The 24,622-nt window shown below is 48.9% G+C and overlaps 1 protein-coding gene across 9 annotated transcripts in view; it reads right to left on the minus strand.

Annotated features, from left to right (window-relative positions):
- The window catches only part of LOC143276500 (CLIP-associating protein 1-A-like), a 238,099-nt gene that overhangs the window by 137,536 nt on the left and 75,941 nt on the right, over nucleotides 1-24,622 (minus strand). Inside the window, exon 1 of one of the 9 annotated variants that reach the window (XM_076581034.1) lies at nucleotides 10,591-10,730. The exons of the other annotated variants lie outside the window; for them this stretch is intronic. Coding sequence (XP_076437149.1) covers nucleotides 10,591-10,657 — 67 coding nt within the window. The 5' untranslated portion in view covers nucleotides 10,658-10,730. Of the gene's footprint in view, nucleotides 1-10,590; nucleotides 10,731-24,622 lie in introns of those variants that run through there. 9 annotated transcript variants of the gene reach the window in all.

The raw sequence follows: 24,622 nt of genomic DNA on the forward strand, positions 1-24,622 counted from the left end.
CAAACAGACAGGCAGGCAAACAGGTATATACAGACACTGAGACACACAAGCAGACAGGTAGACTGAAAACAGGTAGGCAGACAGACAGGCAGACAGGTAGGCAAACAGGTATATACAGACACTGAGACACACAAGCAGACAGGTAGACAGAAAACAGGTAGGCAGACAGACAAGCAGGCACACAGGTATATACAGACACTGAGACACACAAGCAGACAGGTAGACAAAACAGGTAGACAGACAGGCAGGCAAACAGGTATGTACAGACAGAGACAGACCAGCAGACAGGTAGGCAAACAGGTATATACAGACACTGAGACACACAAGCAGACAGGTAGACAGAAAACAGGTAGGCAGACAGACAGGCAGGCAAACAGGTATATACAGACACTGAGACACACAAGCAGACAGGTAGACAGAAAACAGGTAGGCAGACAGACAGGCAGGCAGAAGGACAGGTGTACAGACAGACAGACAGACAGATTGGTGGTAGTAGCAGGAGGGAGGGAGGGAAATGGGGTATACTGAGACACATCATCAGACAATGACAAAGAACTGTCCAATTCTGATGACTGCAGGTCCACTGACATTAACACTGTTTTCGATCCCCCACCCCACCCCCACCCCCCAAGTCCACTGGGGATTCAAACCCCAGCACACTCTTGTTTTTTTTCTACACAGTGGCTGTTGGCACGGCTTCCTCCTATCCATACTCTTCCCCCATCAAAAAAAAACAACTGCCATGTAAAAACACACACGCCTACGGAGAGAACAGGTGTTGCAGCCCGCAAGCTAAACACCGCCTACACTGTTCCACAAATATTATTCCGCCATGATCTTTGATTATGATGACATCATCTTGGAGGGAAATGTTATCCAACCTTAATTTTTCGATATTACATATTTTACAGAACGTGCTACGGCAGAAACGGTCAGGCACTGGACTTCTGATTCTGTGTTCTGCCAATGATTTAGAGTTCGTGGCACTGTTTCCGCATGACGTCGTGTCCTTCAGGAAAGATACTTTACTCGGATTTTCCTCACTCCACCCAGCTGTGAACGGGTGGGTACCTGACTTTGTGGTTAGGGAAGGTTAAAGGGGCAGAAGGAGAGGATTGGGTAGCATCTTCCTATGCCTTTCCTACGCCTAGCCCTGGACACAGTGGATATGAATTCACTGTCCGGATGGCCGAAAAAGGCGCCTGAATCTTCAACCCAGCTCTGACTCTCCAGTGGTTTGCTGGGACACTGTAGCTGATCTGACCGTTTTTCTTTTTCTTTTTTTTTTATCACCAAAGTTCACTGAGGAATTGAACCCCAACACACGCACTCTCTCTCTCTCTCTCTCTCTCTCTGCACAGTGGCTGTTGGCATGGCTTCCTCCGGTCCATACTCGTCCCCCATGAAAAAAAATATAAAAACACACCCCAAAAAACAAACTACCATGTAAAAATACACAGACCCGTGGAGAGAACAGGTGCTGCAGCCAGCAAGGTGAACATGCACCCACGCTGTTACACAAATATTATTCCTCCATAATCTTTGATTCAGCCAGCATCTTGCAGAGAAATGTTATCATTCAGCCATGATTTCCGAGACTGTATACTTTATAAACAACATTTCAATTTGTTTTTGGGTTTGTTTTTTTCTCTCCCCTTTTTCTTTTTAATCAATCAAAATACACCCCCAAACAGCCTGCAAGGTAGGTAAAAGTGAAAGTAAACTAAATTAATGCACTTAAAAGAAAGAGGGGGAAAATGAAGTACTTGTGCAGAAAAAAAATATATCCCATGCTGACAAAATGGTGTACATAACTACATGTTTAAATCTGAAATAATAAATGAAAAATAAACAAATAAATTTAATTTTTTTATTTTTTTTTTTATCTCAAACTGTGTGCAAAAGTGTGTGTGTGTGTGTGTGTGTGAGAGAGAGAGAGAGAGAGAGAGAGAGAGAGAGAGAGAGAGAGAGAGAGAGAGAAGCATTTGCCCCTTCTATTAACAGATGTATCTCTACCACTACCATGGAGCACCTCTTTTCTGGAATGTGTGTCTGGGCCAAGAGGACACTTCTACCACAGAATCCCCCCCTGTTCACCCATGCAGAAATCCAATACAATGTACCACAGACCAGCAGACACAGACCGTCAACAAAAAGTTAACATCAAAGCTTGGCACTCGGAGTACTGACATGAACTGTGCCCCAAACTCTGAGCAATAAGCAACAGCCTGCGACACTGCTGGGGGAATTAAAAAGGGGGAATAAATACCTGACCTATACGATACAAAAACAAATTTAAAAAAAAATTGCATGAAGAAAAAAAAAACAACAAAAAAAAACGGGTGTTCTCTCAGTGCAGCAAAGCATTCTTCATGGGGAGAGAAGCCCACATTGCTCACAGAGAAACCTGTTGTGACAAAGAAAAAAAGAGAAAAAAAAAGAGAGTAATACAATATAGTACAATACAAATAAATCCCAGGCATCTGGTCAGAACAGTCCAGAAAAGAAAGAAAGAAGAAGACAAGAGCCACGAGGTGATCAGCCAAAGCAGAAAGGCGAGACCAACAGGAGATTCCTCACAGCAGACTCAAAAGTACAGGCAAGCATGGGCAAAAAGCAGAAAAGCAAAACTATCAGGAGATTTCTCACAGCAGACACAAAAGTAGAGGCGAGCAGAGCATCACAGGGGGCTGGCCCTCTTGATCTGAGCAGACTCAAGACAACAGCACCCAGGTAGGTGGAAGGTGTGAAGGCAAGGACCAGGGTGCAACAAAGGCTGATAGCACAACGCCTCTCCATATCAGGCTGCCTGCCCTCCGCTACCTGTCTGCCTATCAGTCTGGTCCTCAACAGGTGTGGTTGGTTGGGGTTTGGGAGGGTGCGGGGCGCAAGGTGTGTGGGGGATTTTTTTTTTGGGGGGGGTTGGTTGGTTGGGGAAGAGTGCACAGATAAAAAAAACATCTCTTACCTCCCCTTGATAAAAAAAAAAAAAAAATCTCTGAACTCCCTTCGCGCATCTATCTGCCAACACTCTCCCTGTTTTCAGTTTCCATGGGCACCTTGTCTACCACTGCCTCCCCCCCCACCCCTTCCTCCCTCTCTCACTCACAAAGGGGGTTGGGGAAAAAATGAAAAACAGTTCCCAAAAATCTCTTCCTATCTCTCTCTCCCCCTCTCTATCTCTTTCATTTTTCTGAAGAAGGGAGGGGGTGGGGGGTGGGGGTGGGCGATAGGATCGAGTGGAGGGATAGGGGTGGGGAGGGCGGCGGAGGTGGGAGGGGGTGTGTGAAAGCGGTGGAGAGGGGGATTGGTGATAATGTTCTGGGGAGTCAATCACTTGCTGTCGTAATCAATCACTTGCTGCATTCATTTCTTATGATAAACGTTATCTTTGGGAACGTTCTTCCTTTGCCAAGGCGCGGGGGGGGGGGGGGGGGGGGGCAGAAAGGGGAAGGAGGGGGGGGGGGGGGAGATGGAGGAAGGGAGAAACAAAGAGGCCGAGGTAGAATGATAGAAATAATGAGCTTCCTCCTCGCGGAGTGACTGAGCGGTTGGTATGGAGAGGAGAGAGTTGCAAGTGCTGGGTGCTAATTGGTGCCATGTGCCGGGTGCCTTCTTATCATCATCATTTCCCCCCTACCTACCCCCTCCTCTCTCTCTCTCTCTCTCTCTCTCTCTCTCTCATAATGTGCAAAATCTGTATCTGTTTTTTGTTTTGTTTTTTCGTTGTTGCTGTTTTTGTCTTTCTTTCTTTCTTTTTCTACAAAGCTTTTCAAAATAGGGACATTTTCAAAATAATTTCTTTAATATTGCTAAACTAATCTGAGATTTCCAATGCTGTGTTGTCCACATAACTGATATGATAATTTTCACTCTTGTTCATCTGTTCACATTACTTTTATCAATTATTGCAAGCCTGGCTTTGGCCTGAAATGAATAAGCCATCCCTTCTCTCTCTCTCTCTCTCTCTTTCTCTCTCTACCCCCCTCGCCCCCACGCTCCCTTCCCCACACCTCCCCTGTCTCTCTCTCTCTCTCTCTCTCTCTCTCTCTACCCCCCTCTCCCCCACACACCTCCCCTGTCTCTCTCCCTACCCCCCCTCGCCCCCCTCCCTCTCTCTCCTTCCCTCCTCTGTCTCCCTCCCTCTCTACCCTCCCCCCCTCTCCGCCACCCCCCACACCTCCCCTGTCTCTCTCCCTCCTTCCCTACCCTGTCTCTCTCCCTCCTTCCCTCCCCTGTCTCTCTCCCTAACCCCTCCTCTCCCCCATCCCCCACACACCTCCCCTGTCTCTCTCCCTCCCCTGTCTCTCTCCCTCTCTACCCCCCCTCCCCCACTCCCCTGTCTCTCTCCCTCCTTCCCTAACCTGTCTCTCCCTCTCTCTCTCTTCCCTCCCCCTCCATATCTCTCCCTCCTTCCCTTCCCCCCCCCCCCCCCCCAGCCTATCAGGAAACTGTCTTGGAATCCAACCTCCCTCACTCACTCACACTGTCAGTCAGTGCTGCTTCATGCACCAGTACGTTTCCCTGCATGCACACAAGGGGGGCGGTAGGAAAACAGACGGAGCCATTATCATTGTTTCGATCCCAGGCCAAGCAAATCATGCACACAGGATGACACACCCCCACCCCCCACCCCCCACCCCCAACCCCTCTCTCAGTCCACAGCTGCACTGTTGTCTGGGTCAGAGCAGTACAGCATGTTCCGTTCCGCATTCACTTGTTTTGCACACGGGATTTGTGTGTGTGTGTGTGTGTGTGTGTGTGTGGAATCCTGGAGTCTTCACTAAATTGGAGGGGAAAGGGAAGATGATTGTAGAGGAGTAGAGGTCGGGAGAGAGAGAGAGAGAGAGAGAGAGAGAGAGAGAGAGAGTGAGTGTGTGTGTGTGTGTGTGTGTGTGTGTGTGTGTGTGTGTGTGTGTGTGTGTGTGTGCGCGCGCTGCTGAATGGGTATGACATGTATGCAACAATCTCTTTCCAGCCACAGCCACACACAGCAAGAAACATTTGTGTCAAGACAACAAGAAGGTGATGCAAAGAGGGGTGAGGGGTAACATCCCCCCATCCCCACCCCCGCAAACCCCTCACAACACACACACACACACACACACACACACACACACACACACACACACACACACACACACACACACACACACACACACACGCTCCACCCCTACCCTCCAAAAGAGAGATCACCCCAATCACTAAGCGAGGGGAGGACAGGTAAGCTGTCTCAGTCCTCAGAGTGGCGGGATGGAGGGGAAAGAGAGAGAGAGAGAGAGAGAGAGAGAGAGACAGACAGACAGACAGACAGACAGACAGAGAGGGAGGAAGGGGTGGACGGGAGAGGGGGTTATGTACCATCCAAAAAAAAACAACAACTAAAAGTCAAATGTCCAAATATAACCTTTAAAGCCATCAGGGCAGTGAATTCAAATTCGCTCCGTGGGGGGGTACAAGACCCAGTTGCATTGCTCGGACGGAAGAGCCTAGTATGGTCGTAACCCGCTACTGACTGTGAGCCAGTATGGAGCTGACCAATGGCGTAGTTAGGTCAACGTAGGCATTTAGTCACGTGTAACTGTCAAAAGTTAAAACCAAGCAATGCAACTGGCTCCAGTCCTCTCCGGCCACCGTTTTAACTCACTCAGTACGGCCAGTCCTCTCTTCTCCTCTACACAGACCCCCTCGGATGTCCAGTGGGTGTCTTAATGACCCAACCTTTAGCTTCCGTCGTCAGAATTGTGGTATTCTCTGTCAGCATTCACCTCTTCAGTATAAGAGCCTTCCGCTTGCAATATGTTGATGATGGTAATTGGGGTGAAACGCTGTTAACGTCGTCCCTTTCGCCGTTCGTATGGAGAGAGTTAATTAATTAACCTTCGCGGACCCAAGTCTGGAACCCATGTCACACACATGGGTGGAGTGAGGAAAAAGAGACGACAGTGCCGCCCCCCCCCCCCCCCCCCCCCCCCCACGCCCCAAAGGACTCAACACCACGCGGAAACATGGCCTCGAACCCTGACAGCCACTGGTGAACACTGGACAAGACGTCCAACGTATGAACTATTCTGGCAGGACACCGCGGTGCTTCGTAACTATCCCCTGATCATCTTTCTTTTTTTTCTTTTTTTCTTTTCCTCTCCCCTTCTTTTCAAAAATCTTAAAATGGATGATGCTAGATCTGGATAACTGAAGCCACACACATGGGTGGAGTGAGGAAAAAGAGACGACAGTGCCCCCCCCCCTCCCCCACCCCCACCCCCAAAGGACTCAACACCACGCGGAAACATGGCCTCGAACCCTGACAGCCACTGGTGAACACTGGACAAGACGTCCAACGTATGATCCATTCTGGCAAGGCACCGCGGTGCTTCTTAACTATCCCCTGATAATTTTTTCCCCCCTCTCCCCTTCTTTTCAAAAATCTTAAAATGGATGATGCTAGATCTGGATAACTGAAGCCATCAAAACCCTCTTCAACCTCTTCCCTCAAAACATACCCACCCGCAGCTGTTTGCTAACCACGCAACCGAAGAGCCTGTACCTAACTAACATAGGCTCTTTTGGAGGCTCTTTGACATGACTCCGCAACCCCTCCTGCACATCACCCAAGCTTTCAACGTTCAGCGAGTATATATAAGAACAAGGAACCAGTCTACCTCTGCCTATCCTCCACTCTCTCTCTCTCATACACAACTCGCAGCCAGGTATATAAACACAAACAGATCAGTCCTCCCCCTCTGTGAGGCATCCTACCCTTCCCCCTCCTCTCTCTTCCATACACTCTGTGTGTGTGTGTGTGTGTGTGTGTGTGTGTGTGTGTCTGTGTGTGTGGGTGTGTGTGCATACCTCCCTTCCTGTTTAGATCAGCCCGATTTGCTGCCTAAGCAACAATTTCCAATCCACCTCTTTGTTTCACAGCTATCATCGACACCCCCCCCCCCCTTTTTTTTTTTCTTTCTTTCTTTCTTGTAACCTTGACACTAAATCATCCTAACTTTGTGAGAAGACATACCATCAGGGGTTGTTTGTGGGCCGGGGGGCAAAGAGGGGGAGTGCTGGGGGCGTGGAGGGGGAGAGGAGGGGAAAAGGTGAGCGGTTCAAACAAATCCAGGTGGGAAGATTTTTTTTTTTTTTTTTTTTTTTTTTTTTTTTTAATTTGGCTGATTTTGCCAGCCAGCATGATCCAAAGCGAACCAATAATTAGTCTCGGGTGGGGAAAATTGCTTCAAGAAACCTTTCATTGATTCTCCTTTGAGAACGGTTTAACGTTTCAAGTCCTCAGTGGTTCATACACAGTATGCACTTCTTCTTTTTTTTTTATTTTTTTTTTTTTTTTCAAACACTGATTTTGATGTGAATGGTCTTTTATTTCACTCCACTAACTTTCCTATAAAGGATTACACTGTATTTGTATTTGTATTTCTCTTTTTATCACAACAGATTTCTCTGTGTGAAATTCGGGCTGCTCTCCCCAGGGAGAGCGCGTCGCTAAACTACAGCGCCACCTATTGTTTTGGTATTTTTTCCTGCGTGCAGTTTTCTTTGTTTTTCCTACGGAAGTGGATTTTTCTACAGAATTTTGCCAGGAACAACCCTTTTGTTGCCGTGGGTTCTTTTACCTGCGCTAAGTGCATGATGCACACGGGACCTTGGTTTATCGTCTCATCCTAATGACTAGTGCCCAGACCACCGCTCAAGGTCTAGTGGAGGGGGAGAAAATATCGGCGGAGGAGCCGTGATTCGAACCAGCGCGCTCAGATTCTCTCGCTTCCTAAGCGGACGCGTTACCTATAAGCCATCATCACTCCACATCACTGTATGATATCAAGAATTTTTAAAAGCAACAGTATGGTCTGAATCATGCACTCTAGTTACATCACAGGACAGCCAAATGTGCAGGTAGTTGTACATCATAAATCAGCTACAGAACTCAGTAACACAAACACTAACAGGTTAGTAAGCGTTCTTCACAGTTAAACATATTTCTTTATCTAGATACACAGGTTATATGTAAAAATACCTACATAATGACCTACCTGCATCCATCCATCCCTCCCTACCTACCTACCCACTCATAGTCATACCCATACCCATATCCATCCACACATATACGTAAACGCAATCACCCCAGTCGATCAAAAAATGCCGCCTCAGGGGCTCTGAAGTGTTACACAACGCACACAAATCATCAGGATATAAAACAGGGTTGTTGTTTTTTTTAGAAACGGACCAGATCACATCATTTCTGCATGACCTCCCAGATATGAGAAAAGCGGAGCCCTACAATTCACCCCCCCCCACCCCCCCCACCCAACAACAAAGTCTGAGCAACACGGGGCAGAACAGACTTCAGAACCATGATGTGGAAGAGAACCTGTGATGCGTGGGATCGAGATAGCACCCCCCCCCCCCCCCCCACACACACACACACACACACACACCCACACACACCCCTGTCTGAGCTTGCAGAAGTGATCTCAGCAGCGCTTTTAAGTTTGCTTTGCGCAGTGAAGAAACGTTCTTTACTCCTTCCTACCTAATTCCATAGAATAGACTCTCTCTCTCTCTCTCTCTCTCATAATTATTCCAGTCTGTTCTGTCTCTGGTTTTGTTGTTGTTGTTGGGTGTGGGTGTGTGTGTGTGGGGGGGGGGGGGGGGGGGGGGGCAAAATGACACAAACAAGTAACCTTCCGACACCGCTCTCTCACTCCCCCCCCTCTCTCTCTCTCTCTCTCTCTCTCTCTTCAAAGAAGGGATATCAGGAAGGCTGACTGAAGGCGTGGTGGAAGGGGGTTGGAAAGAGAGAGACAGACAGACAGAGGCAGAGACAGAGAAAGAGCAGTGTTAGTGGAAAGGGAGAAGGGGAGGGCGGGGGAGGGAGAGAATGAGACAGACAGAGGCAGAGACAGAGACAGAGAAAGAGCAGTATTAGTGGAGAGGGAGAAGGGGAGGGAGAGAACGAGACAGAGGCAGATGCAGAGACAGAGACAGAGCAGTGATAGTGGAGAGGGAGAAGGGGAGGGAGAGAACGAGACAGAGGGAGATGCAGAGACAGAGAAAGAGCAGTGATAGTGGAGAGGGAGAAGGGGAGGGAGAGAACGAGACAGAGGGAGATGCAGAGACAGAGAAAGAGCAGTGATAGTGGAGAGGGAGAAGGGGAGGGAGAGAACGAGACAGAGGCAGATGCAGAGACAGAGAAAGAGCAGTGATAGTGGAGAGGGAGAAGGGGAGGGAGAGAACGAGACAGAGGCAGATGCAGAGACAGAGAAAGAGCAGTGATAGTGGAGAGGGAGAAGGGGAGGGAGAGAACGAGACAGAGGCAGATGCAGAGACAGAGAAAGAGCAGTGATAGTGGAGAGGGAGAAGGGGAGGGAGAGAACGAGACAGAGGCAGATGCAGAGACAGAGAAAGAGCAGTGATAGTGGAGAGGGAGAAGGGGAGGGAGAGAACGAGACAGAGGCAGATGCAGAGACAGAGAAAGAGCAGTGATAGTGGAGAGGGAGAAGGGGAGGGAGAGAACGAGACAGAGGCAGATGCAGAGACAGAGAAAGAGCAGTATTAGTGGAGAGGGAGAAGGGGAGGGAGAGAACGAGACAGAGGCAGATGCTGAGACAGAGACAGAGAAAGAGCAGTGATAGTGGAGAGGGAGAAGGGGAGGGCGGGGGAGGGAGAGAACGGTGTCGGCGTATGCCTGCCAGAGGCGGAGATGCCGGGGTATATAAAGGTTGGGGTGGCAGAGACATACAGACCGACAGACATTAACAGATGGAGATCGGGCTCTGTACAGAGAGCTCTGCCATCACAGCTGACGATCTCACCACCACCATGTAGCGCGCGCGCGCACGCACGCACGCACACGCACACACACACACACACACATTTATCTATCTACACACAGCATGCAGTCAGTCAGGGAGGGGAGAGGCACAACTACATGATGGGGTGGGAGTGACATGCAAGTAAACAAACCCCACACCCCCAAGTTTCAAAAGTTAGCACACACACACACACACACACACACACACACACACACACACACACACACTGATAGGCTGCATCACTGCATCATCTTAAGTGTAACGAACAAGTGTAGGGCTTGTGCAAGACGAGAGAGAGAGTGTGTGTGTGTGTGTGTTGGGGGGAGGGAGGGGTAGGGGGCGGGGTTGGGAGGGGGGTGGAAGAATTGTGCAAGCACTGCATCATGGACATGGGAGTGTGATGTGCATCTGGGGGAGGTGTGTTGTATGAGTTGTTCGTGTGTTGTTGTGTTGTTGGTGTTACTGGGACGTTAAACATATACATGTGTATATATATCTATGCTGTTCTTGTGTGTTGTGTTGCTGGTGTTACTTTTCGTCACAACAGATTTCTCGTGTGAAATTCGGGCTGCTATCTCCGGAGGAGATCGCATCTCTCTTGTTACTATCTTTCTCTCTCTCTCTCTCTCTCATGCTTATATCATCTCTATCTTTCCATGCATCTCTCCCTCCCTCCCCTCCCCACCCTATCCCAACAACCCTCCATACACACACATGCACACGTAAAAAAACAACAACAAAAAAACACCTAAGCAAACCAGCTCACCTTGTGAGTTTCTGGAAGGGAAAAGAGATCGGTATTTCTTGACGATCTTCTCCCGAATAGACACCATGGCATTCCCTCCTCCTCCTCCTCCTCTTTCTGCTGAAGCTCAACAACAACTGTTCACTGTTCCGCTGGGAGTGCACCCCCTTCCCCTGGCCCCTCAATCCACCACACCACACACACAACTGGCTCCCCACAGACTTGAGTTTAACGCAAACAGCAAAAAGCCCTAGATCAAGGTCCACTTGTCCAAACCTTCATGTAGTCTTCAGGAGTCTTCGCTGCAATAGTCCACGCTGGGTTTCCGTTGCGATGATCTCTCTCTCTCTCTCTGAAGATAAGGAGTTTAACTGGGTGTCCACGGATCCCCCTCTCTCTTTGATCAGTTAATTAGGAACCAAGTGGTTCAACACTGCCTGGAAATTCCCCACTGTTGAGTTATGTCAGTTATGTGGGTGCACACACACACACACACACACCCAACACTCACCCTCAAGGAATCCCCACTAACCAGTGCCTAGAGATCTCGATCGCTTCTCCAAGTTATCAGCCTCAGTTCACTAATCGAAGCACAAGGATCTTGCTCACACCTCCCAGCCAATCAGCCGCCAGGTATAGTATAGCTACTGATCAGTAGAGCAGGGTCTCATTCATTCACACCTCCAAAGAAGTCAGCCTCCAGGGTATCTCCAATTATCAGTGTAGTGAACGATCTCACCACCAATCAGCACAAATGATAATCATCAATTGATCAACACACCTCCACACACAGCAATGGGGTCTGTCTGCACCACACTAGTGCAACAGATCGATCACAGTGTCCAAACAGGGAAGACAAAGTCAGACAACACTTAGCTTTGCTCCTCACACACCAACTTAAGTCTTCACTCACTTCACGCACCCTGCGTCCTTTACACTTTTTTCACACAGTATCGGGAAAAGTGGTTACTTTTCTAACACAACCTTTTTTTTCTCTTTTCTTTTCTGGGGGTGGTGCGTTGTATGAGTTGTTCGTGTGTACTATGTGTTGTTGGTGTTACTGGGGCGTAACAAATCCAAACAAATCCCCAAACCTATACACCGCTTGTTCTCAGAGCCATCAAACCACACTGACTGCTAATGTTGCTGCTGCAAGTGTTCAATTTCATCTCCAAGAGATGATCAATTCTCTACCAAAGACGGTTGTTTGCTGCAGGCTGACGTCAGAAATATCACATTTTAATCCACGAAGAATAAATAAATCACATGAATATATTTCCAAATCACAGGATGTATCATCACATATATAGCATCCGGAACATCCAAAGAACAAATCGCCTGTGTACATCCGGAATCCAGCACAGACACTCTCAAGCTGCACAAGTGAGATTGAGATGTTCCGTTTTGTTGCTGTTTCTTTTCCTTCTTTTTCTTTATTCAGTCTGAAATCGCTCCACTTACATCCACAGCTATCTATTTAATTCTTCTCCTTCTCCCCAAACTCTGTGAAGAGTCACTGGGATGCCAAACAAAAAGAACTGTTCGCCAGATTCCTCCAGATCTGTGGGTTGTGAGTCAAAGGTTGGGGTTCTTAGCATAAATATAAAATAACAAAACTTTACAATTCACCACCTTCAAAATAGTCCTTCAGTCTGATTTCAGAGTTGCGTTCGTCTGAAGAAGAATCTAACCCCTGTGACGGAACAAATTAGACACGACAATACAAACAGTATGCACGAGAGAGGGAGAAAGGACAACCAAAAGGACAAATGTCCGTTCAGCACCTCCAGGCAGGCGTAAAGTCTTGAACGAACATCTCTCACGGAAGGAGACAGTGTGACATTTACAAACATGTGCTACATCATACACATACACGACTGCGTGCGTGAGAGACAGGACAACCCAACAGACAAATGTCCTTTCAGCACCTCCAGTCAGGGTGAGAGTCTTGGAGGAACCTCTCTCATAGAAGACGACAGCGTGGCATTCTACAGACATGTGCTGCTCACTCTCATACACGACCGCGTGCGTGAGAGACAAGACGACCCAATAGACAAATGTCTTTCCGACACCTCCACTCAGGCTGAAAGTCTTGGGAGGAAAGAACCTCACCTATGGGGAAGAAGACTGTGATATTTTACAGACATGCGCAACACACTAGTGCACGACTGCGTGCGTGAGGAAGGAAGGAAGGGAGGAAGGTGGCAGAATGGTTAAGACGCTCAGCTGCCAATACAGAGAGTCCGTGAGGGTGTGGGTTCGAATCCCGCTCTCGCCCTTTCTCCTAAGTTTGACTGGAAAATCAAACAGAGCGTCTAGTCTTTCGGATGAGACGATAAACCGAGGTCCCGTGTGCAGCACGCACTTGGCGCACTGAAAAAGAACCCATGGCAACGAGAGTGTTGTCCTCTGGCGAAATTACGTAAAATGAAATCCACTTTCATAGGTACACAAATATGTAAGCATGCACTCAAGGCCTGACTAAGCGCGTTGGGTTATGCTGCTGGTCAGGCATCTGCTCAACAGATGTGGTGTAGCGTGTATGGATTTGTCCGAACGCAGTGACGCCTCCTTGAGAAAGTGAAACTGAAACTGAAACTGCGTGCGTGAGAGACAGGACTACCCAGAAGACAAATGTCCGTTCAGCACCTCCAGGCAGGTGTAAAGTCTTGGAGGAAAGTACCTCTCTCTCACGGAAGACAGTGTGGCATTTTACAGACATGTGCTGCACACTCACACACGACTATAGCCCCAGTCTTTCACCCCCAGCCCGGAATAACACACTGCCTACAATGATCACACCACACACCACGCCACATGGGCTTCTGGCTGCTTTCTTTGTGTTTCTTGATGCTGGCCTTGGATGAATGCGCGCGCGCACGCACACACACACACACACACACAAAGACATATAGTATACACAGACACGCACGCACGCATGCACGCTGGGAGAGGGGGGGGGGGGAGAGGGAGGGAGGGAGAGTCCTCTTCTGAAGCTGTGGAACTTGAAGACAGCACGGTCAGTACTGGTACCAAAGAGCCCAGACCACTCCATCTACTCCCCCTGTGCCGGTACTGTGCGAAGAAACTATTTATACAGCAGTTCAAAGTGAATGACATTGCGTTTCCTCTCTATCTGTTCTACATTGTTTCAAAAACTGATAACCATCAGTGGACATGAAAGGCAACAATTTCATGGAATGAATGGGGAAAATACTTGTTCATGCTCTCTCTCTCTCTCTCTCTCTCTCTCTCTCTCTCTCTCTCTCTCTCTCTCTCTCTCATACCAATGGATGGAATATGATATATCTATATCTAAACGACCAATCAAGTTCTTTCAAAACTGACGATCAACCCAGTTGGACAAAAACAAGATGCCTACAGTTAAACACACACACACACACACACACACACAAATCTGATCGCAACAACTGAACCGAACAATAATAACAGATGGTCTGCAGGGATCCAGTGATGGTGAACAACCCCCACCCCCAACACACACATCTTCCCACATCCTACCCCCCACCCCCCACCCCCACTGTGAACTGAAATAATATCCTGTCCACAGCCACACAACCGGGGAAAGACTTGGGAAGATTTCCGGGTACGAATCACAAACTATTATGATCAGCAGCAACACGGCGAAGATTTTCCGGGTACGAATCGCAACTGACGTGAATACCGGCAACACGGGCACACACACACACACGCACACATAGACACTACTAACATCTCTTATTCTAATTCTGGTGTCTATGACGACGCACAGCGGTTGGGAGAAAGCGAAAGGCAGTGCTGTGCTCTACCGCCAACAGTCACAGAAAGAGCACAGGCAGCAACGTGTGCTGCACACGCACGTACCGGGAACTACACACACACACACACACACACACAGGGCAATAAGTGCAGCGGTTCTCGGATCAACTGCTGTTTTGTTTCCCTGTTGGTTTGTTTCTCACCACCGAAACGATCTCTTCGCCGCCTCCCCCCCTCCCCCTCCTGCAGACTCTTTGGTACCGGTACTACTCCCTCCCTCCCTCCCTCCCTAACCACTCACTCCGCACCCCAGGCCCCAAGCTAACAGCCCATCCCCTCCCTCCCTCCCTCTATTCTATACCACAAGACACACGCTCACACATTATCGCTTTGTCTGTATGCAGAGCCTGACACACAACTAATAAACCGCCAGACCTGGAGTTGGAATCCCGTGAACAGTTCTCTATGGTGCCCCGATGCATGACGACTCTTCTCACATGGCCTACTGTAAAGGAGGAGGAGGAGGATGGGGAGGGAGGGAGGAGGGGGAATGGGAGGTGTCTGATGAAGAAGAAGGAGGAGGAGGAGAAGAAGAAGAAGAAGCAGAGGAAGAGCAGCAGCAGCAGCAGCAACACGTTCACGCACAACACAACCTCCCCAACACACATAACACTGGGCGCAGGCACATGTCAACAGGAACACTTTTTTTTTCCCCCAGCAACAAGTTCTGGCATCACACCACCAGCCCCATCACAGCCTGAACTCGTGACTGCTCTCCGGGATTCCACAGACACTCATACACCCCCCCCCCCCCCCTCCCTCCTCATGGAAAACCGTTCAACGTGTATAGCACTGGAAGAAAGTCCTCTCCTCCACTCTCACACACACCACGAACACAACAAACAAAATGTCAACAGGAAAACTTTGCCCTTTGCCCCCCCCTGCAACAACTTTTGGCAATAAAAGTATTTTCCTTAACCCCCACCACCCCACCCCGCCCCCTCCACCCCTCTCTTTCTCTCACAGCCTAACACAGCTGGGAACTGATCCGGGATTTCACCAGACTCTCACACACAGACACCGGTCCTGGAAAACGCGATGTACTGGACAAAGTCCCTCTCTTCCGCACACAACCAAGAGCAAAAAAATAAGTAAAAAGTCAACAATAAAACTTTGCCCCTGCAACAAGCCTTTTTCTTTTCTTTTTTTTAAAGTGCACTGAAGTCCCCCCCACCCCCCCCCCCACCCCTTCCCTAATAGCGCCCAGCACAGCCTGAACTACGGGAAGGCAGACATTCACACTCACACACAACCCTTCCGGAGAAAACCTGTGGCACCGGAGAAAGTCTTTCTCTATTCCCACCACAGACACAGACACAACAACGACGACAACAACAAAACAAAACCCAAAGAACACCTCCTCTAACACTCTCATCACAGCCCGCGGTCGGCACAGCACAACACTGAGTAATTATGTCAACTGGAGAAGAAGAAAAAAAATCTACTACTACAGCAACAAGTAACTTCTGGCACAACTGGAGTGCTCTGAACGTGAGTGATGCCAGATATAAAACAGAGTCCTCCAGAAAAAAGTGTGGCACTCACAGAGTCGTCTTGAGTGATGCTAGATATAAAACGTAGTCCTCCAAGAAAACGCGTGGCACTCGCAGAGTCCTCTCCTTCTCTCCCACCACGAACACAACCAACAACCCACAACAACAACAACCACCACAACAACAACGACGTCTACAACGACGCCTCGTCTCGTCACAAGTCCCAGGGCCGGGCACGGCACTCACCACGCTTGCTGACGTTTAGCTGTGATGATGATGATGATGTGAGGCCAGCAGTGCCAGACTCGCCACACTCCCACAGGCACAGTCAGTACACATGCAGGTGAAACGCAAGAAGCATGCGAAACAAAGAAAGGCGAGACGACACGCCGACGCCGGCTGCTGCTGCTGCTGCTACTGCTACTGACGCTCCTGCTGCTGCCAGAGAGGAGAGGCTGCAAGGGGAAGGAGGAGTGGTGGGAGAGGGGGAGGGATGGGGGTAGATGGAGGTACACTCCCAGTGAACAGGCATGTATGAAAGAGAGTGAGAGAGGGGGAGAAGTGAGAGAGTTAGTGTGTGTGTGTGTGTGTGTGTGTGTGTGTGTGTGTGTGTGTGTGTGTGTGTGTGTGTGTGTGCTTGCGCATGCTTAGATATTGTGTACCGTGTGTGTGTGTGTGTGTGTGACTGTGTGTGTGTGTGCGCGCGCGCGCGCGCCGCAGAGAAAGCACAGGTGAGTTGTGAAAAAGAAAGGAAAAAAAAAAAAAGGGAAGGAGGGGTCAGACTGGCGTGAGGTAAAAATAACATTGCGGTGACGTGGCCTGTTGTGTGCAGTACGGGGAAAGCCCCCTGACTCATGATCAACTCGGAAGCTCTTCTCCACTCTCTTTGTCTGGTGGAACTTCTATTCCCCTTCCGTTTACTTTACTTCGGCTTGCCAGTGATGATGTGGAGAAAAAAATTTTTAACCGACGTCACGGAATACTGTACTGTGATTTGACTTCTTGCTATACAGTCATCTCTGTCGGTCATATTGCGTCACCTCTGCAGTTCACACGCAAATCTGACGAATCACTTTTTCTCTCTCTCTCTCTCTCTCTCTCTCTCTCTCCTCAAAACAACGTTAACTGCTCTCTCTCTCTCTCTCTCTCTCTCTCTCTCTCTCACACACACACACACTCTCTCTCTCACACACACACACTCTCTCTCTCTCTCCTCTCTCTCTCTTTTGATTCCACCCCTCTCCCTAAAATATCTTGCTCTCCTTCTTTCTCAAATATCTGACTCTATCCACCTCTCTAAACTGAGGTTAAATGTTGCCTCCCTCCTCTGCCCCCCCCCCCTCCTCCCTCTGTCTCTCTCTCTCTCTCTCAGTTGACTCCATCCCTCTCTCTAAAATATCTTACACACTCTCTCCCTCTTTCTCAAATATATGACTCGATTCCGTCCTCCATTTAAACCAAGTTTAACTGTTGCTTTTCTCTCTGTGTGTGTGTGTGTGTGTGTGTGTGTGTTTGTGTGTGTGTGTCTGTCTGTCTGTGTCTGTGTGCGTGCGTGCGTGCGTGCGTGCTTGCGCGTGTGCGCGCGTGTGTGTGTGTGTGTGTGTGTTGCTAATGCCAACCACGCAACCGAAGAGCCTGTACCAAACAAAGGCTCTTTTGGAGGCTCTTTGACATGACTCTGAAACCCATCCTGCACATCACCTAAGCCTTCGATGTTCAGCGTTCACCTTGTATATATATAAGAACAAAGAACCAGCCTGTCTCTGCTTGCCCTTCTCTCTCTCTCTCTCTCTCTCTCTCTCTCTCTCTCTCTCTCACACACACACACAGACACACACAGACACACACACACACACACACAGAGCTCGCAGCCAAGTATATAAACACAAACAGATCTGTCTTCCCCCTCCGTGAGGTATCCCCCCCCCCCTCCACTCCCCCTTCCCCCCCCTCTCTCTCTCTCTCTTCCCTCCCTCCCTATACAATTTTGTGTTGTTATTTTTTGGTTTTGTTTTTTCTCCCTTTTCTGGTTTTCATTCCACACTGATAATTATCAGCTTTACAATTAGCGCTGGACCGGTCTGAGGTGTCGCTCTTCAGTTCTTCTTGGTTATTTTTCTTCCTGTTCTTCTACTCCTTCTCCCTCCTCAGTCTACCCATCCATACCCGACCCATCGACCCCAACACCCCCCCTCTTTACTGAACTACCGGATGCTTTTCACACTCTTCATTCCAGACTTGATCAGCTGTACAATTAGCGTTCGGTCTTCTTGTCCCCCCACTCCACCCTCCACCCCTCTCTCTCTCTCTCTCTTTCTCTGCCTTCCTGCTTATCTGTCTCTCCTTATGTCTGTCTGTCTGTCTCTCTCTGTATATGCGCGCGCGCGTGTGTGTGTTGCATAGTGCAACAACGGGCAGTGTGTTTATGGTGGTGATTGGAAGACCGGTTTATACACACACACACACACACACATCCCCACAATGCTGTTCGTGTTTTCTCTCTCTCTCTCTCTCTCTCTCTCTCTCTCTCTCTCTCTCACTCAATCTCTCTCAAGCAATGACAACGGTGAGAAAAAAAAAAAATTTCAAATCTCCCTCCCACTCTCCCTTCATCCACACCCTCCCTCCCCACCTTCCTAACACTCCACCCTCCCCCCCCCCCCCAATCCCCCCCCCCCCCCACACACACACTTTTCTCTCCCCATTCCTCCCTCTCCCTTCCCTTCAACCAACCAACTCCACCCCCCACCCCATCCACTCACCTCTTTCAGTCTTCCCTCTCTGCTGGTGAAGCAATCAGAGCAGAAAGACCATACAACGGAAAAGCACAGATGGTGCGGACGGTAGAAGTAGGGGAAGAAGTCAAAGAGGAAAGAAGAAGAAGAAACAGTGACAAGAGTCAAAGAGTTAGTACCTCCCACAACACTGCAGCACTGAAGCCACCCTCCCAACCTCCAGCACCGATGCAAGGTACTTGGCACTTTCACTGTATACCTTTCTGTAGCGTGACTGCAACTCTCTCTTTCTCTCTCCCTCTTTGAACTCCTCATTTTTTTTCTGAAAGGTTACTGTTCTGTCTGTCTGTCTGTCTGTCTGCCTGTCTGTCTCTCTCTCTCCTTGCCCACTTTTCTGAAACGTTACTGCTCCCTCCCCACCTACCTTTCTGAAACGTTACTGCACTCAATATCTCCCCGCCCCCTCCCTCCCTCTCCCTCCCTCCCCTCTCTCGCTCTACCACCCTCACCCCTCTCTCTCTCTCCCTCCCTCCCTCCCCAACCTCTCTCTCCCATCTCCACTATACATAATATATATATATATATATATCTCCCCCTCCATCCCCCTCCCTCCTTCCCTCAACCTCTCTCCCCCCATCTCCCTCCATTCCCAGAGTCCCGATGTACAGTACAAAAGTGCAGGCACAGCTTCTATTCTGTAAACCTACTATACGTGGAAACCATGAACACCGCGAGGGGGGGCACGGAGTGGACAGATCTTCCGGAAGCGTGAAACGAGGGGGATGAAATGCTACACAAAACACAACAACAAACTAATAATAATACTGAAGGAAGAGATGGTAGGAGCAGGGGTGAAGGATGTGAGAGACATGGAGGGTGGGGGTGGAGTTCAAGAACGTTGCAGTATACTTTTTTTTTCTTTTTTTTTTAATTTAAAGAAGAAGAAGAAGCAGAAGGGGGAGAGGGGGAGGAGGAGGAGGATGAGGAAGAGAAGAATAAGAAGAAGCAGGAGGAGGAGGAGGGGGAAGAAGAATGAGGGGGGGGGGGAAGGAGGAGGAGGGAGAGAAGAAGGAGGAGGAGGGGGAGAAGGAGGAGGGGGGGGGGAGAAAAGAAGCAGGAGGGGGAGCAGGAGGAGGATGAGGATGAAAAGAAGAATAAGAATAAGTAGGAGGCGGAGAAGGAGGGGGAGGGGAGGAAGAAGAAGAAGGAGGAGGAGGGTGGAGGAGGAGGGGGAGGAGGAGGAAGAGGAGGGGGGAAAAAAGGCCATGGCCCCGTAACAAGAGAAGGATGTTATTGTGAAGCGCTTTCAGGTGTTCCAGGCTGTGTGCAGATATCTGCCTTCACCTGGGACACTCTTCAGTTCACTTGTGTTCCATTCACTTCATTTTCATTCTCTGTCTCTGTCTGTCTGTCTGTCTCTCTCTCTCTCTTCCACTTCACGGCACAAACACACACACACACCCCTCACACTTTACATACATGTACCGTCACACACACGCATGCACACACACGCACACGCACAGAGAGAGAGACAGACAGACAGACAGATGGAGACAGAGAGACACACAGAGAGAGACAGACAGACAGAGGTGGGGAGGGAGGGAGGGAGGGAGAGAGGGAGAGAGAGACATACAGTGAGAGAGGGAGGGATGGAGGGAGAGAGAGAGTGTGTGTGAGAGAGGGAGGGATGGAGAGAGGGAGGTGGGAGGGAGGAAGAGAGATAGAGGTAAGGAGGGATGGAAGAGGGATGGAAGGAAGAGGGGGAGAGGCAGAGAGAGAGAGAGAGAGAGAAACACTTCAACCGTGGAATGAATGACTCACCCACCCGTACCTCTCTCTCTCTCTCTCTCTCCATCCGCCACATACACGCCAACACTCACCGACCCGAGACAGGCACCACACCAGGCACACGAAGTGTGTGTGTGTGTGTGTGTGTGTGTGTGTGTGTGTGTGTGTGTGTGAACAAGCAGTGGAAGAAGACTGTGCTGCCCCGTCTGCATCTGCACCTCCCTTTACTTCCTTGGGAGCACTTTTTCTCCTCTCACCCCCACACCCTCCAACTCCACATGTCCCCCCCCCCCCAACTCCACCCCCACCCCTGTACATCTCTTGTCTACACTCTTCTCTCTCTTCTTCGTGGGCTTTGATCACTTAAAAAAAAAAAAAAAAAAAAAAAAAAAAAAAAAAAAAAAAAAAAAGATCACAACCGAAAAAATAGAAGAGGAAAAATCCAGGACAGACAGATAGATTGGCAGGCAGGCAGACAGACAGATAGATAGATGGATGGATGGATGCAGGGGTGGATGGGGTGGGGGATGGGGGTGGATGGATGGGCGGACAGACAAGAAGATCCCAGCCCAAACAGCAGAATGAACTAATCCATTACAGATAAGATAGATAGACAGACAGACAGACAGAGAGACAGACAGGCAGACAGACAGATAGATAGATAGATAGATAGATAGATAGATAGATAATAACATCACAGCAAAAAAAATATTATAAAATAATCTAGTATAGACATAGACAGATAGAGAGATAGATAGATAGATACACAGACAGATAATGACAGAACTATCTCCTGGTCTGGCTTTCTCCTTCTATTCCTCAGCGACCACCCCACCCCACCCATCCCGTCTCCCCCGAAAATGCCTCCTCCACACCCCGCACATCATCACTAAAATCAGTGTTTTCCACACCCCGCACATCATCACTAAAATCAGTCCATTCCACACCCCGCACATCATCACTAAAATCAGTCCATTCCACACCCCGCACATCATCACTAAAATCAGTCCATTCCACACCCCGCACATCATCACTAAAATCAGTCCATTCCACACCCCGCACATCATCACTAAAATCAGTCTATTCCACACCCCGCACATCATCACTAAAATCAGTCCATTCCACACCCCGCACATCATCACTAAAATCAGTCTTTTCCACACCCCGTACATCATCACAAAAATCAGTCTATTCCACACCCCGCACATCATCACTAAAATCAGTCCATTCCACACCCCGCACATCATCACTAAAATCAGTCTATTCCACACCCCGCACATCATCACTAAAATCAGTCTATTCCACACCCCGCACATCATCACTAAAATCAGTCCATTCCACACCCCGCACATCATCACTAAAATCAGTCTATTCCACACCCCGCACATCATCACTAAAATCAGTCTTTTCCACACCCCGCACATCATCACTAAAATCAGTCTATTCCACACCCCGCACATCATCACTAAAATCAGTCTATTCCACACCCCGCACATCATCACTAAAATCAGTCCATTCCACACCCCGCACATCATCACTAAAATCAGTCTATTCCACACCCCGCACATCATCACTAAAATCAGTCTTTTCCACACCCCGCACATCATCACTAAAATCAGTCTATTCCACACCCCGCACATCATCACTAAAATCAGTCTTTTCCACACCCCGCACATCATCACTAAAATCAGTCCATTCCACACCCCGCACATCATCACTAAAATCAGTCCATTCCACACCCCGCACATCATCACTAAAATCAGTCCATTCCACACCCCGCACATCATCACTAAAATCAGTCTTTTCCACACCCCGCACATCATCACTAAAATCAGTCTATTCCACACCCCGCACATCATCACTAAAATCAGTCCATTCCACACCCCGCACATCATCACTAAAATCAGTCCATTCCACACCCCGCACATCATCACTAAAATCAGTCTATTCCCTCCTGTCCCTGGGCACACTCCGCTGAGCTGAATAGCATAATGCACTCTCTCTGCTTTCACTGCTCCCTACCTATCACCTCTGACATTAATCTATTGCTCCCTTTCCCTGGGTATATTCTGATTTCACTGCTCTCAACCAATCATCAATGACATTAATCTATCCCCGCCCCCCTTTCCCTGGGTACATTCTAACTGATTTCACTGCTCCCAACCAATCATCAATGACATTAATTTATTCCCCCCTTTCCCTGGGTACATTCTCTCTGATTTCACTGCTCCCAACCAATCATCAATGACATTAATTTATCCCCCCCCCCCCCCCTTTCCCTGGGTACATTCTCTCTGATTTCACTGCTCCCAACCAATCATCAATGACATTAATTTATTCCCCCCTTTTCCCTGGGTACAATCTCTATGTTGTCATTGCTCCCAACCAATCATCAATGACATTAATTTATCCCCCCCCCTTTCCCTGGGTACATTCTCTATGTTGTCACTGCTCCCAACCCAATCATCAATCGACATTAATCTATCCCCACCCCCTTTCCCTGGGTACATTCTCTCTGATTTCACTGCTCCCAACCAATCATCAATGACATTAATTTATTCCCCCCTTTCCCTGGGTACATTCTCTCTGATTTCACTGCTCCCAACCAATCACCACTGACATTAATCTATTCCCCCCCCCCCACTTTCCCTGGCTACATTCTAACTGATTTCACTGCTCCCAGTCAATCATCAATGACATTAATCTGCCACCCCACCCCCCCCCCCCTTTCCCTGGGTACATTCTCTCTGATTTCACTGCTCCCAACCAATCATCAATGACATTAAATTAATTTATTCCCCTCTTTTCCCAGGGTACATTCTCTGTGTTCTCACAGCTCACAACCAATCCCCATTTTCTCTCATCCCCCCCCCCCCCCCAACACACACACACACACACACACACACGAAATCCGATGTAAGTGTACCTACGTACGCACACAAACACACACTGACGCAAACACACAACGGTGTAGACACAGACACAGACACAGACAAACGAAACGAAACAGCCACTTGCGTCCTCATGGGAATAAAGCAGTGTGTCTGTGAATATCCAGACATTTTTACCAGCTTTGCGCAAGTGTCGGTCTGTTTGCCTGTCTGTCGTCTTGTCTGTCTGTATCACTGTGCGTGTGTGTGTGTGGGGGAGGGGGGGGGGGGGTTTGCAGGGACAGATAGGCTGCTTCCAGAGTCGTGCTCAGCCATACCAGGCAAATCACACAACAAACTGAACCTGTGGTCACTGCCAGCGTCATGATTTGGATTGGAAAAAAAACAACTAAATTAGAATAAAGGGGGGTCACCTTACTAGCGACCGTTTCTCGTGTTGTTGTTTTCATACACACACACACACTCTCTCTCTCTCTCTCTCTCTCTCTCTCTCTCTCTCTCTCTCTCTCACCGCGCGCAGATGAGGAGGGGGAGGGAGGTATGCACAGACAGTGAGACAGGGAGTGAGAAAGGAAGACAAAGAGACATACAGACAGAAGAGAAACACAGAGAGAGAGACACAGACACAGAGAGAGAGAGAGACAGAGACAGACAGAGACAGAGACAGACAGACAGAGAGAGAGAGAGAGGGGGGGGGGGGACGGAAACGCGCCCAACAGCACCCACCCAATCCACAGTCTTTGTGTGCTTGATGCATAGACGGAAAGTTAAAAGAATGATACTAAAAAAAATTTTAAAAAAATTAAAAAGTCGGCAAGTGCGTGCACGCGTGCCAAGGGGGAGGGGGGGGGGAAGGTGTGTGTGTGTGTGTGTGTGTGTGTGTGTGTGTGTGTGTGTGTGTGTGTGCGTGCGGATACGTGAATGCGCACGCGCGTGTCTGCACGCTTGTGTTTGTTTGCATTCCAGACTCAGTGACAGGGCTTTTTTTGTCGTGTTCAACATTCTTCTGCAAGTTCAAGGCCAAACTTCGTGAGTAATCTCCACTTTCCAACCCCCCCCCCCCCCACCCCCATTCCCCAACCGCCCCACACACACACACTCACTGTCATCATCCACACCAAACCCACAAAGTGTTTGGCTAGGCGAAAGCACACGTGAAAATTTTGAAACCTCACTGACACAAAAAATAAAGAGTCTAATCAAATATTTTGTCTTCACCTTACTTTTTAAAGGAATTTCTCAAAACATCCGTTATTTCTTCGACGCACGCGCACGCACACACACACACACACACACACACACACACACACACACACACACACACACA

Source organism: Babylonia areolata, chromosome 32 (genome assembly GCF_041734735.1).
Source record: "Babylonia areolata isolate BAREFJ2019XMU chromosome 32, ASM4173473v1, whole genome shotgun sequence".
Taxonomy (NCBI): domain Eukaryota; kingdom Metazoa; phylum Mollusca; class Gastropoda; order Neogastropoda; family Buccinidae; genus Babylonia; species Babylonia areolata.